General features: G+C 39.8%; 1 protein-coding gene across 6 annotated transcripts in view; it reads left to right on the top strand.

Annotated features, from left to right (window-relative positions):
• Positions 1–429: 429 nt before the first annotated feature.
• cbfa2t3 (CBFA2/RUNX1 partner transcriptional co-repressor 3) overlaps positions 430–14,545 on the top strand; it is a 50,163-nt gene continuing 36,047 nt past the window's right edge. For 4 of the 6 annotated variants that reach the window (XM_042728486.1, XM_042728484.1, XM_042728482.1 and 1 more), the window contains exon 1: positions 430–996. In XM_042728486.1, the coding sequence (XP_042584420.1) occupies positions 801–996 (196 nt within the window). In that variant the 5' untranslated portion in view covers positions 430–800. Of the gene's footprint in view, positions 997–7,895; positions 9,146–12,913; positions 14,285–14,545 lie in introns of those variants that run through there. The other 2 variants (XM_042728488.1, XM_042728487.1) reach the window with 2 other exon arrangements.

The following is a 14,545-nucleotide window of genomic DNA, read 5'->3' as shown; positions in this document are numbered from 1 at the left end:
TGGGGAACCACCTGCTCACATGGGGACAGGACACACAGACATTTGTCTAGCTGAGGACATATAGACCCTTATTTTTTTGTATAAATCTATTTCATTTATACACTGTTAAAGACTAACCTTAACTCTAAAAAGGAGACTTTTAGAATAAACAGCGTTATGAAATATTACTACAACTGTGGGCATTTGTGGTTGTTCCCGAAAGGAGACTGCATTAGCTTTAACTTAGTTCTGGGAAAATATGTAAGTAATGTTAGGTGTAGTGCTCAACTGAAGTACAGTCTCAGCCCACAGTCACGCTGACCTCTATGCCACCCATACCACCCTTTCCTTTTGAGCTGTTACAAAGAGAGTGAAAGAGATAAAGAGTGTGTGTGTGTGTGTGTGTGCGTGTTTGAGAGAGAGAGAAAGAGAGAGAGAGAGAGAGAGAGAGAGAGAGAGAGAGAAAGGCTAGCATGAGGAACAAGCGCTCACTACACGTTCCCTGCTGTGACAGAGAATATCACTGTTTGCCCAGAAGCCCATAAATTTTGGACAACGACACCGGCATTGCTACCTAAGCTAAAGACAGGAAAGGAAAAGGTTTGTGGTCAGCGAACTTTTTTTCAGTTCTATGGGGGCGTGAGTCTTGCGTCTGGTCTTCTGATTGAGTTGTGCGACTGTCCATGCTTGAAGACATTTGCATAGGTTACTGAACTGGACAACACGACAGACTGTTCAGAGTCGAACTAGCTAGGTGATTGTTAGTATCCTGCGGGCCTCTGAAATACTTGAGGAGTTTATTTGTTGAACTTTGTAAGTTGATGCATTGGGATGAGATGGCTGGAGAGATCCATGCAAAGCGACTTAACAGGTCCAGGACTAGGAGAGCGTCTTCCAGCACTCTCACTGCACCCAGACTGCCAACAGTCACGCTGACCAGCCACAGTGTTACCCTTGATAAACGAGCCCTGCATCGATTGGCCCTGCCTGCTCACATGTCTAAGAGACAGTCCACAGGTGAGTGAAAGAAACACACACATTCGCAGTAGAGTCTAGTAAAACACAGCAAAATGTAGTTTATCAGAGTGGTCGATCAAGATGGCCTTGTTTGAGATGGTGGTTGACCAAGAAACTCTTTCTAATTATGCTAGTTGAGAAGTCTGGTGGCATGCCATGCTGGTAAACAACATCCAAAACATATGCTGGTGTCCAACGATGAAGGGCACAAGAAACTGTTACTTCTGGGAAAGGTCTTGTTTTTACTTTGTACCTTTTTTTAATTTTTCGTACAGTCTGCCATTTTTGATAATAGCTAAAACATGTAGGTACACAACAAATCATGTAACTGCCTCCAAACAGGGTTCACAATATCTGAGAACTCTAAAGCCACTTGAGACCAATATTAGAATTCAAAGCTAAAGTGCCACTGAAGTTGCACTTTATGGCCTAAAGGCAAAAAATGGTTTCAGGATGCGTTGAAAGGTAATATACATCATTGCACATTACCCGTGGCAGTGCTCAGCTCTTGGCAATAATGAGCTCTGCACACGTTTCTCTGATAAGCAAAGTATAATTAGGCTTAGTCATAAACATCCCCTGTAATTCAGTGATAAAATGGCTGAGGCAGCGAGCTAAACGTCCCTAAGGCCAGCCCGCTACTCAGCTACAAAGAAAGGACCTGGAGCTTGTAAACAGTGGCGCTTTGTCTCATGTACTGCTACCTATCTAGGTGTGTGTACACGTATGAGAAGGGGCTGACGGGAGATGTAGTCAACAGCTGGGTAATGAAGGGGCTTTTCATGTCGGACGATAGCGGAAAAGCTTCTTGTGAGGCAGCAGATGTGGTGCGACTTGGGCAACAGCTGTGGTGAAACGATAACCGCGGCGGTGGAGAGATGTTAGAGCGTTGGCTTCTCTCCCTGTGCCTTATCATCACACACACACTGCATACACACCAGTCTGCAATAAAAATACAGAACAGCCACCCACCCCACATATAACAAGATGGGGGAGCCGAATCGAAACCCTGAAATTCTTAAAGAAAAAAAAAAGAGGGAAAAATTATCAAAACAAAGTCTGGTTCTTTCCTATCACAGGCAGCAGAGAGCTTAGCCGCACTAATCCTCAGCTATTTGAATATGTATGCTTGGATGATAATTGGCCAGTGCTTTAGCATATTAGCATAGCTAACAGTGCTGTATGTGCATTAAGGGCTGGCCATGCTTACATGGGAAATGAGGACAGAGGAATGTCCTGAACGCTTTTCCAGCATTAAATGTAAATCAATAATTTTTTCAGCTTCACTAATATTCTGGAATGCAGTACTGGTCAAATGCTCATGTGTTGTTTTAGGTGCATGTGGCTCACGAGACATGATGATCTGTAGAAGACTGATGGTTTCAGCATGGCTGGTCCAAAATTAACTGGGCTTCAAGTCAATATTTTAGGACAACATAGGTGTCATGTGTAAATCTCCCACCTCCTTCCCTAAAAATAACCACCAAAACAAAACTCATACATCTGATTCATAAAGTTGAGGTGCATTAAGTGCTGCTGTGCGGACTTCATTTTCTAAGCCAACCTGGAAGTTAGCATCACATGGTTCCCTTGACAAAAACCTAATATAGTTTTCCATTGTCTTTTGGATTAATTTTATAAACGCTTTTGGATTAGTTGCTCTGTGATCAACAAAGTTGATGTTTTGTAATTTTGATAATCTGTGCAAATGAGCACAAAATTTATGAATTTAGGAGCTTAAATATAATCAGAAGTATTAAGCAGAAGCAGCAGAAGTTATATATATATATATATTATATATATATATATATATATATATATATATATATATATATATATATATATATATATATATAGTCACGCGTGCCTACTGTGCTGGAGCGAGGAGACGCAGGAGATTCCAATAATAGCAGAACTTTAATGAACAGAACACCAGGAAAGCACACGTAGCACTGGGGTGAGACGAACAATTCCAGACAAGGAAAATTCAGAAACACAGGGTTTATATAATCAGAACAAAACAAGAAAATCAATGGGACACAGCTGGAATCAAATAAGCATAATCAGGGCAGGAACAGGAAATCCACATAAGGACATAGAGGGAGAAAACCTGGACAGGGAAGGCACAATGGGTGAAAAAAAAAGACATGGGAACACAGGACTGACATTTACTCCCGCCTCCCGAAAGGCATGACCCTGTTCCTAGAGGCCTCCAGGGCGGCGCCCATTTTGGGACTCATGGTGGAGCAGGGAGCTCAGGTGGCCACGACAGAGTAAGGAGCTCAGGCGGCCATGGTGGATCTAGGGACTCAGGCGACCATGGCAGGTGCAAGGACTCGGCAGCCCATGGCAGACCAGGCAGATCAGGGCGCCATGGCAGAGCAGGCAGACTAGGAGGCCATGGCGGAGTAGGGAACTTAGGAAGCCATGACGGAGCAGTCGGTTCAGGAAGCCATGGAAGAGCAGCCTCTGAGGCCGCGGCCCCAGCCTCAGCTGGAGCCCAGGCCTCTACAGCTGGAGCCCTATATCCCCCCCCCACCACCAAAAAAAACTTATGGAAGAGTATGGGCTCTGTGGGCCAGTGGGCCAGACATAGGAACCACAGCCCTCCGTGGGCTAAACACAGGAACAGGAGTCCTCCGTGGGCTAAACTCGGGAACAGGAGCCCTCCGTTGGCATGAACTCAAGGAACTGGAGCCCTCCGTGGGGTAAACTCGGGGAATGGAGCCTTCCGTGGGCTAAACACAGGGACTGGAACCAACACTGGACCAAGCACTGAGGGTGCACTCGTGCGAGGAATAGGGCCCTGAGCCATCCATTTCTCCTCTTCCTCCTCTGCTGATTACAAATGAATTGGGCAGCCTGCGGGTTTGACAATGGCACGGCTGGCGGGCCTGACTCAGGAACGGCCGGCGGGCTTGAGTGAGCCGCAGCTGGTGGGCTTGACTGATGAACGGCCGGCAGGCTTGAGAATGCCACGGTCGGCGGGCTTGGTGTCGGAGCGGCCAGCGGCAGGGTTCTGGATCGGGATCAGAGACTCTCCAGACACCGGATGACTGCCTCCTTCCAATCGAGGTCTATGGTGTCTGTAGAGGGACCGGCACGAATGCCCTCGCATAGGTGAGCGGGTCGTGGCTCACCTGAGCCATTGTGATGAACAATGCTTGATCCTCCATGTATACGGGGAGAAACGAACAGGAAAACAAAAGACTTATAAAACAAAAACAAGGAGCTCCGCTTACTGTTTTGGTCCGGAATTCTGTCACGCGTGCCTACTGTGCTAGAGCGAGGAGTCGCGGAGACGTAGGAGATTCCAATAATAACAGAACTTTAATGAACAGAACACTAGGAGAGCATACGTAGCACTGAGTTGAGACTAAAATAAATCAGAAACACAGGGTTTATATAATCAGAACGAAACAAGGAAATTGATGGGACACAGACAAGACAAGCAAAAGCTTTAAAAAAATCACAAGGGGTTATTACTGATGTATTTTATGCCATAGAATAAAACATGAAAATATCTTGAGCTTGTGTTAACAACACACCTTATTTCAGTCATTTAACCAAAAACCCATTCAAAATTAACTGAATCTGGTACAAAGGAGCTGGAAGTGCTAAAATGCTAACTTGATTCTGGGTTTTAGCCTAAAAATGTATCATTTCTGTAGATCTCTATTAAAAAATAATATTGTTTAATTTATAAGGCACCTTTCCAGAGCTTAATAATGCTTTCCAACAGGGATACAGGTTATCCAGACAATGCACAGTGATAGGCAATGACAAAATGATGATATTGCATAGTATTTGAATAATACAGATGCCCCAATTGAGAGTGATTACATGCATCACTCAAGAATAACATTAAGAAAACAGGTTTTGAGTTGAGATTTGAACTCCAAAAATTCAGTGAATATAAACTTGAGTATTACCACCTGTCTTTAAATGTGATTATGAATGCAGCAATTGGCACCATGTGATCCCATTTCAAGGCTCTTCCAAAAGGTTGGCCGAATAGTAAGACTGCCTTATAGGACCATGTTTTGGCAAAAATCTAAAACACTTTTTTTGGACACGGCATTGACATCTTGATGTTTCCTTTGGTTTAATACTATTTATCCAAATGTGATAATCATTCATGGTACATAAGCAAGTAGCTCACCATTTGACACCATCACTGCTCCAGCATACCACTACTGTGATTTCTAGTAAGGGGTCTCAGCATGTCTCTATATGTGTGAGTACAAGAATGCAAAATGGGAAAGGACAGGGGAAGAGAGTGAGAGATGGAGACAAAACAAGTAAGAGAAAGAGTTAAGACAGAAAGCAGTTATTCTTCTTATTTCCTCTGCACCAGCTTTGTGGTCTAGATGAGGAACAGATGTTCACAACTTGATACGGTGCATCAAGCCTCTCTTCTTGCTATCTCTAGTCCCAGCACTGCCAACTGCCTGAACGCACATACCCAAAGTCAAGGTTTAACTATCAACACAAGCACCTGCGAAGGCACATCCATGCACAGATGTGCACAAGCAAATGAAAACTCAACAATTTCCACAGTTCACATCACACCAGTGGAGATGTGAAAGAAAGAAAATTCACAAATGAGATCACTGCCTGAATAGTTTGTCAATTGTTTATCCTTAACAGCAATGCAATTGAATGGAGAGGAAATTGAGACTTTTGCTTTTTCTGCTTCTCAGATTTTTCTCTTGAGCAAACAGAAAAAAAATAAATAAATAAAAAAAATAAGTTTCAATAAGAATTCAGATTTTCTCATAGATTACTTTAAAATCATTATTCTCACTGCCTCATATCTGATTATATCTGTACTGTATGTATCATTTATTGTGCACAGTGCGACTTGATTTTATGTTGATTGAGAGAACTCAACTAAAGGCTCTATTAAGTTTCTGTACATGAGTTACAATACATGGAAGAGCACTGACCTTAAGCTGCATTTGTGGGAGTCACACACTGCCAAAAGGACAGATACAAACTGACATTTTAAGCTATTAACTCTGAGCCAAAGAGTGTACAGTAGTGACTGTTCACCTGGAAAAAAATAAAAAAATCACGGTCATTGCCTTTTTTAAATACAAATGTTACAATCAACCTCCAAAGTTTGAGTCATGGTTACCTATCCTTGCCTCCCAATTTTCAACAAAATTTGAAGGGATATTCCACCCGAAAAAATGAAAATTCTGTCATTATACTCATCGTTATGTTGTTCCAAAAACATAAAATGAGCAACTACCCATTTACTCATCCTTATATTGTTCCTATATACAACTTTCTTCTGTGGAACATAAAACAGTATATTTTAAGAAATGTCTCAGTACTTTTTTTATCATACAATGGAAGTCAGTAGGCTCCAATGTTTTTTGGTTCAAACACCTTCAAAGTGTCTTCTTTGGAGAACATATCCTTTTAAAGAGTTTGGACAGAATTTTTAAAGAGATATATTTTCAAAATTTTCCCAGTAAATGGCTGACCTGGTGATAGGGTGAGAACGTGCTGCACAAAACATTTCATCATTATATGCATTATGCAACAGATTTTTGTAATTCTGCATTACAGAATGCAGTTCATTATCTCTTACTCTTTCTTTCTCTCACTTCCTGTCCTGTCTCACATCCTCTCTTTATCAGCAGCACCCTGATGAGAAAATAAGCTCTTCAGTCTCATACACACATTTCATCATTGCATCTTCTTTTAATCTCTGCGATTCAGAACATTGATAGCAATGAAGAAAGATGCTGGCGACACATCTGCTTCCGCAGTGCGCCTTTCTCAGTGTAAAAGTGGATGACTCCATTCCTCGTTGCACAGCCTCTGGCCACCTTCTCATTAGATAAAGTCCCTCTCTGAGCGGCTGTGCTTAAAATAACTTTCATTTACTGCAGTCTGTAAGGGTGACTCAACAGGGCCGCTGAATGCCGGAGCTTCAGTGGGAGAGGACAAAGGGAGAGGACAAAAGAGCTGTGTTTCTCTGGCAGCACCCCTTCTTATCTCTTTCCAGCACTCTGGATGGCGACTGCAGCCACAGGAAAGGATTTATAATGTGCAAGTGAAAAAAAAAAAAAGATCTCCCTCTTGCAAACCTTTACCCATGCTTTCTCTTTCTTTTTTACTCTATTTCTGCCTCCATAGAGACCGTCATTTCCATACGGACACAATAAGCCCAATCAGACGTGAGCATCTCTGCCACTCCATCAGATGCAGAGAGAAAGAAAGACAGACAAGGACATTCTCAATGCCACTAGGTGAAGGTCAATGTATGAAGGGTGGTGTAGGTATAGAGATAGTGGCTCATAATGGAGAGGTTTAAAACCGTCCTTAAAGTGATCACTGGGAAGAGTGTAGAGAGCAGTGCCGTAGTCACATCAACAAAGACCTAAATGAAGCTAGGAAAGAGGACCTGTCAGGCGCTGACATTGATGTGCTTTCTACAAGCTTACCCCCATGAGAGCACTGCACTGTCAATCAAACTGCTGTCAAGACGATAAGAACCCCATGCTGCACCTTTTGCTCCAGTCACTGTTAAACTCTAAGGCCAGAAACAAACTCTATATATGCGTATGTTGAAATCTCACAGTCCCATTGTACTTCCTGTGGCATTACACTCTAAAAAATTGCTTGGTTAAAAACAACCCAATGTGAGTAGTTTGACCCAGCTGGGTTAGGTTAAATGTTTGACCTAAAACATGATGCTAAGTTTATATATACACACACACACACACACATATATATATGTATATATATATATATATATATATATATATATATATATATATATATATATATATACATATATACTTTACTATATATATAAATATATAGCACTAGTCTGGTGGCCCAGTAGTGCACAATGAAATCGCCACAACACATAGGACTAATTTCGCTGTGTTTGCTAATTCCGCTGTGTTGAGGCTTGTTTCCATTGCATTGTACTAATTTTGTTGTTTTGTGGCTTGTTTCCATTGTGTTATGGAGATTTCATTGTGTTGTACACTACTAGACCACCAGAAAAATAGTCCCTCTATGGCCAAAGCATCAGGCTTTCAGTGCCGTCAAGAAACACAAAAAAAAAACATCTGTAATAAACACTGAATTGAGAATAAACTAAACTTTCAAAAAAGGGTACAAAATCTGTTACTGGTGCAGAATCCTTTTCAAATGTACCACTGAGACACTAATATGTGTTTTTGGCACTAATACGTACCTTTAAGGTACAAATATGTATCTTTCTGGTACTAATATGCACCCTTTAGTAATAAAAAAGGCAAAAAATCATACCTTTTGAAAACATAACACCCCAGTGACAGATTTTGTTTAAAAAAAAAATAAAAAAATAATAATAATAATAAAAAAATAAGAATTCTGCACGTGTATTTATTATAATGACCTGACAGGATTTTATCCTCTGTTTAAGGCATTTTAATCACTCCTTTCAAGAGCTATTCTGGCTTGTTTGGTTCCTGCTCACCTGTCACTGGTCACCATTCGAGTGATTTGGGTGTGAGAAGAACACACTCCTTGTTGCAGGTAGTTCTCTCTTCTCTTTTCTTTGATTCGTCTTTATCTATTGTCCATACATATTCCAGTCATAAATAGAATGAACTCGAATAGGCGAAGTGGTATCAGCACAAAGAGAACCCTTTTTGTTTGAACTTGTGTGACATGCATACTATTTGATATCTGCATTTCCCAACCCAGCACCACTGGGTAAAATTAACCCAGCTTCCCTACCAAGCATTCTCAACCCAGCATTTGGGTCAAAAAATAAGTGCTTTTTGTCGGTAATTTTTGCACTTAAAATTTCTGTCATCAGATAGATTTTTTTTTAAATGTGTCTCCACAGTGCTCAACACTTAGGTGTCCATATACAATAGAGCATAAAAGTGGGCTATAGACTTTATTTAACCCATTCTATTCCTTCTATCCAGCAGAAGCTTCAAAGCGAAAGGTATAGAGTGTGTAAGCAGAATGTGTGGCCATAGAAGGACCTGACAGGGTAAGACAGGCAGGGCTATAACTCCCCAGCAGGGAAGAGGGCCATAAACACTACATCAAGACCCAGGACAACCAGTTATCCATCTCCCAGACAACCAGGAACTCATCCTGTTGCTGATAGTACTCTATTGAGGTAGCATAAATAACATACATGTGATAGAAAATATAAATTAATTAAAATTTGAACCATATAGAAAATGACTTTGGTATCTTGCCAATCTGAACACAGATATTGTTGAGATCTCTTTTTAAACTCCATTAGTAGACTAATCCAAGAAGAAGGAGACATAAACCTTTTTTTATTATTATTATTAGTGGTCTTTTATAGCATCATCATCAGTGAGGAGAGAAAAATCAGTGGGCAGAGAAAAAAACATCCTGTACATTTAAAGTTAAGGAGAGCCCAATAATGATATCTAGATGCATCAGAACAATGTCACAGAGACTGGTTTGATCTCTTTATAGCAAACAACCAACAAGAAACCACAAAGAAAACCCTGCTGTAGGTATAAAAATAATAATATTTAAAAAAGTGTTGTTTTCTTTTCAAATACTTTTAATATGTTCCCCTGACCTAATCAAATTCCAGTCAACAAATATTACTGAAGCTCTAACCATCTGTTTTTTTCAGAAAGGTTGATGTTTTCAAGAAAAGTAATGTTGTTTTTGTTTGGGGTCAGCTTGAAACCAACAAAAACAAACTGGAGAAAAATATAGTTAAACAACTCAAGTACATTACTGACAGGTGACAGCAGTGAACTGCTACAAAATAATAATCCGAAAACCTGAAAATTCATTGCTGCCATGGTTTAGATCTGGCATCTATGAGATATATCCAGTGTAATGTTTTTTTTATTTTTTTTAATTCATTTGAATATTCATGAAGTATCAGCTAATACTTCAGTACTATATGCTTGTTATTAAGGGACTTGGGTCTTTCAGATCTCAAGCAGAACATGTGGAATACAGCCAGAATACTTTCCTGACTAAGGTTTTTTTTTTTGTTTTTTTTAGTAAACCAATTGAAACTTCATGTACTTGTCAGCAGATGTATATCAGTAATGATGACATATTTAGCTGCAAATTTAGAAAATTCACAGGAATGGAGAGCCGATGAATAAGCTCTTCCCAGTCCCAAGATTTTAAGTAAATGATGCAGCCACTGTTTTCAGTGAATGTAAATAGAGATCACATAAACAGATTTTTAAGGGTCTTGACAGAATTTTTCTCAGGGTATTTTAACATATATTAGATGAAGCACAGGGGGCTGAAGCACCTCTAAATACAGTCTAGAATGACTGTAGTGTAAGTTTTTTTTTGTTGTTGTTGTCACACAAACAATTATGCTCGCTGTCTCTCGCTGTCTTTACATCTTACCAACTACATAAATATCACCTAAAAAATAAAAATAATATCTTAACTAGGGTCCCTCATGTTGCATCTAGTTTTTCTCTTTTCAGCCCCAATAGTGGATCACAGAAGAATTCAAAGTCTTATTATCATAAGTCTTATTATTAAAATCCCTTATAGCAATCTTAAAAAAAAAACTTTCAGTAGCTAAACCTTAATTTAAATGGTATTTTTTTTTGTGTTTAGATGCATAAAATGATTAATGTAAAAAAATTTATCAGTGTACAACACCCTTTTTTACCCAGAATAAAGCACTTCATATTTTCAATTTTCTTGTCTTTAAAATGCATTAAAATGTGTTGTAGATCATTATACATAATGTTACACTGCCTTGGAAGTGCAGTCTAAAACTAGATTTCTTAGGAGGAACTATCATACACAAAACACTGGGTAACAAGGCAGTAAGGCAACAGCTTTGGGCTCGGGCACAGCCAGGGTGTATTTGCAGCAGACAGATCCTAACACTTCACACTTGATAAGTTTGAGACATTTGCCCTTGCAAGAGCAGCGCAGACTGACACATCCGTAAATGTAGCCAAATTGCATTCGGCTGTAGAAAATCCTCGAATATCTGGGTAGATATTGCATGTCCACACCAGAGCTGACCACATATCAGTACGGTGGATTAAGAATTATGGGTGTAGAGACTCAAGTCATAGAGGATTTATTTAATATCTGTGAACTGGGTATTAACTGTCATGAGTGAAGGAGAGGTGGAGCCAGTGCAATGAGGGCTGCTCTTTTTACAGGATTTCTCAAGGCTGAGAATTTTGATCTAGTGTAGTGTTCAATTCCATTGACATCAATTTACTTCACACACATACACTAAACACTGGAACACTCCCCCACACATGCTTTTTTCACACGCTTCCCTTAAAGGGATAGTTCACCCCAAATTGAAAATTCTGTCATTAATAACTCACCCTCATGTCGTTCCAACCCCGACAGAACACAAATGAAGATATTTTTGATCAAATCTGAGCTTTCTGATCCTCATTAGACAGCACTGTAACTGAAATGTTCTCAGGCCCAGAAACATAGCAAGGACATTATTAAAATAGTAACAAAGAAAACAAAAATAACAACTTAATTTGTGTTCTGAAGATGAGTGATGGTCTTACGGGCATGGAATGACATGAGGGTGAGTAATTAATGACAGAATTTTTATTTTTTGGGTGAACAATGAAGATCTCATAACTTATATTACTTGTGTGATGTAAAATAGTAACGTGTTCCCATATGATGAAAAACATCATATTCAATAAGAAAAAAAGTAGCTCAAATCCCATGATTTTATCCATCATAAAAAGTGGTCTCTGCAGATGGTCAGATAGGGGCCACTGTTATAAAGTTACAATTACAATTATTATTATTATTGAAGAAAATCTGTAACTATAACCAGTAATATACTTATGTTAGAGTTGTGAATTTCTCTGAGTGTTTTGACTGGAGCCTTCTCAGGCTGACCAGGAGAGTGGAATGGTGGGATTAAAGAAGGTATGGGGCAGCTGTCTCTGTGTACTTTACACCACCGGTGCTTTCTCCAACAGCAGAGTAGCGCTAACTATGTTTGTTTACATGTTTTTACATCCTGTCATTTTTAAGGGGTGGGGGGAGAAAGGCAGATGTGTGTTTCTCATCGGCTCACCTGCGGTGACACCATCAGATCCTCCCCCTAAAACTAAGTCAGAATGCCAGTGAATGGCTAGCAGGTGCGGTGATGGTTAAACAGTCAAAAATGGGGGAATCAACTGAACAAAATAGGGGGGGGGGGGGAGAAGAAGTTGGTCAATTTTTTAGCAGCAGCTGTATCTACTAGCTTTTCCGCCAATACTCCAGAAGGAGAAATATATTCTGCATTAAATATTCTGCCCAAACCACAAGAAGAAATAGTCATATTCATATTCAAATACAGCTGAAAATGTCTGTGGAAATGCCATCTCTTATCATAATTGGTGCATGCGGCTCTGTGAATCACACAAGTAACTGCTCTGCTATTCAGTTGAAGTGTACCATAGACACGTCATTGTCACTAAAACTATGATAACTTTTAACTTTTGTTTCACAGAAAAAAATAAATAAAATTACACTCCTCTACCCTTTACAGTTCAAAATGAAAACAAAATGTATCTGGACACTCTGAGGTTGTCGGATGTTAGCGGAACATGTCCATAGGACAATATAATGAACTACACTTCATGACTAAACTTGAGGTGAACTAATTTACATCACACTGGAACCAGTGAAAATATTAGCAAAAATGGCTCATGTAATAAAATTTGTTTCCACGTGTCACTTGCTTGAATATTTGAAATTACTATTGTACTACACATATTGTTTCACCTCAGAAATAAAACGAGATGCAGCCCTAAAGACAGTAGCTGACAGTTTTACATGTTGCTGAAAGTAAGGACCATCCATCAACAGTCTACACTTAAATGAAGCACAAAATGCTCCTGAAAAATGAAATGCTCAGTTTGTAACTATGTTAGAAAACATCATATCTCCCATCTGATTTGAATGCCCTCGATCGGGCTTCGGGCACCAGCTGCCTGGCTGTCAATTGCCTGATGAATGCGAGTGTTTGGAATTGAGGAACAGATATGGGGAAACAGCGGCCCCTAGCGGTGCGCGGTCAAAACGCGATTAAAAACCTGGTAAGAACGCCCGGCGTTGTGGAAGGACCATCAATACTGCTCACATGAGAATCAATCTGACATTTTTATCAGAGACAGGGACAGTGCTTATGATCCCTTAAGAATTGCAGAAGATTGTGGGCACATCCTAATTATGTTAATAGCAAGTCTATTAAAAATGTGATATGAATTATATTAGGAATCCTCAATATCAGAGGGGGTTATACAGCACAAGGGAGGCTGTCAGCTTGTGGGTCTGAGGAGCTGTCACAGAGAGAGAGAGAGAGAGAGAGAGAGAGAGAGAGAGAGGTGGGGAGAGCGAGCGAGCGAGAGAGGTTAGGAGCGCAGGAGAACGCTTCTCTTCTCCAGATGGTGTTTTAAACGCAGACAGAAGGGTCATTAGACAACACACCAGCTTCCAACCACTGACAACAACAAAAATATACCAAAACCGCGAGATGGTGCAGAGCGAAACAGCGCAGAATGTGTAGCATCAGTTAGCTGGGACACGAATGAAGTTTTTAATGGACCGTTTTTTCGCGTTCAGTGCGGAGGGAGTTCGCGACGAGCAGTTGGAGGATTAACGGGAAGATCTCCGAAACACTCCCTATCTGAATCATTTCTGTAGACGAGGACTTTCAGGATTTACAAGAGACAATATTCACTTGGAAACATGGAGCATCAGTGGCAATATTAAAAAACACGGGATCACGGACATCTACTGTGGAATACGATATAAAAACCACCAAGAACGCGAGATCTGAGTTGGAGGACTTTGCGATTTTTTTGTGATTTCAGAAATCGAAGCGAACTTTTTTCGCCCTGTGCATTTTTACTAAGAAATTTGTTAACACGTTTCAAGATTTCGACATTTTAAAGGAACGGAATACCAAAGTCTCACTACTTTAATACTAAAGCTCCGTTGTGTTCTAGCTTTTTTTTATGATATATTTTCGATTTCTTGAAATTGAATTACCTCATTATTTATTACTATAACGAAAAGTCAACATCGCGTGCAATCCAAAGGAGTTCAGAACTCTCTCTCTCTCAGACACTGTTTGATAATACGGCATATAGGCTATAGCCTACACTTTTTATTCATTTTGGAAAGTTCACACCTTTTTCAGTGATAATCGAGGCGTAATAATCTCCGTTTATTTCTGTTTTTATTTTTCGCGTGGATTATTTTTGCTGCAAATACCTCAGTTTGACTTCGACCTTCAAAAGTAAGTGATGCTTCTGCAGTATAAATACTTAGTTCCCTCAATATAAACGGCTATTTCTTAAATAATGTAAATGTAAGTCTGGAGTCTGGACTTAAGCGAAGATTTTATAAGATGCTTGTAATGTTTAAGATACGGATGGGGACCTAACAGAAAGTCTGTTATTATCAATAAAAATTATTGGCACACTTAATATTAAAAAACACCTATACTGAATAATGACAAAATTATTTCTCAGTCTCTCAGTAGGCTAAGTGTTTGTTT

This window comes from Cyprinus carpio, chromosome B7 (assembly GCF_018340385.1).
Source record: "Cyprinus carpio isolate SPL01 chromosome B7, ASM1834038v1, whole genome shotgun sequence".
NCBI classification, from domain to species: domain Eukaryota; kingdom Metazoa; phylum Chordata; class Actinopteri; order Cypriniformes; family Cyprinidae; genus Cyprinus; species Cyprinus carpio.
The sequence above is the reverse complement of the archived record's forward strand: the minus strand, read 5'-3'. Positions and strand labels throughout refer to the sequence as shown.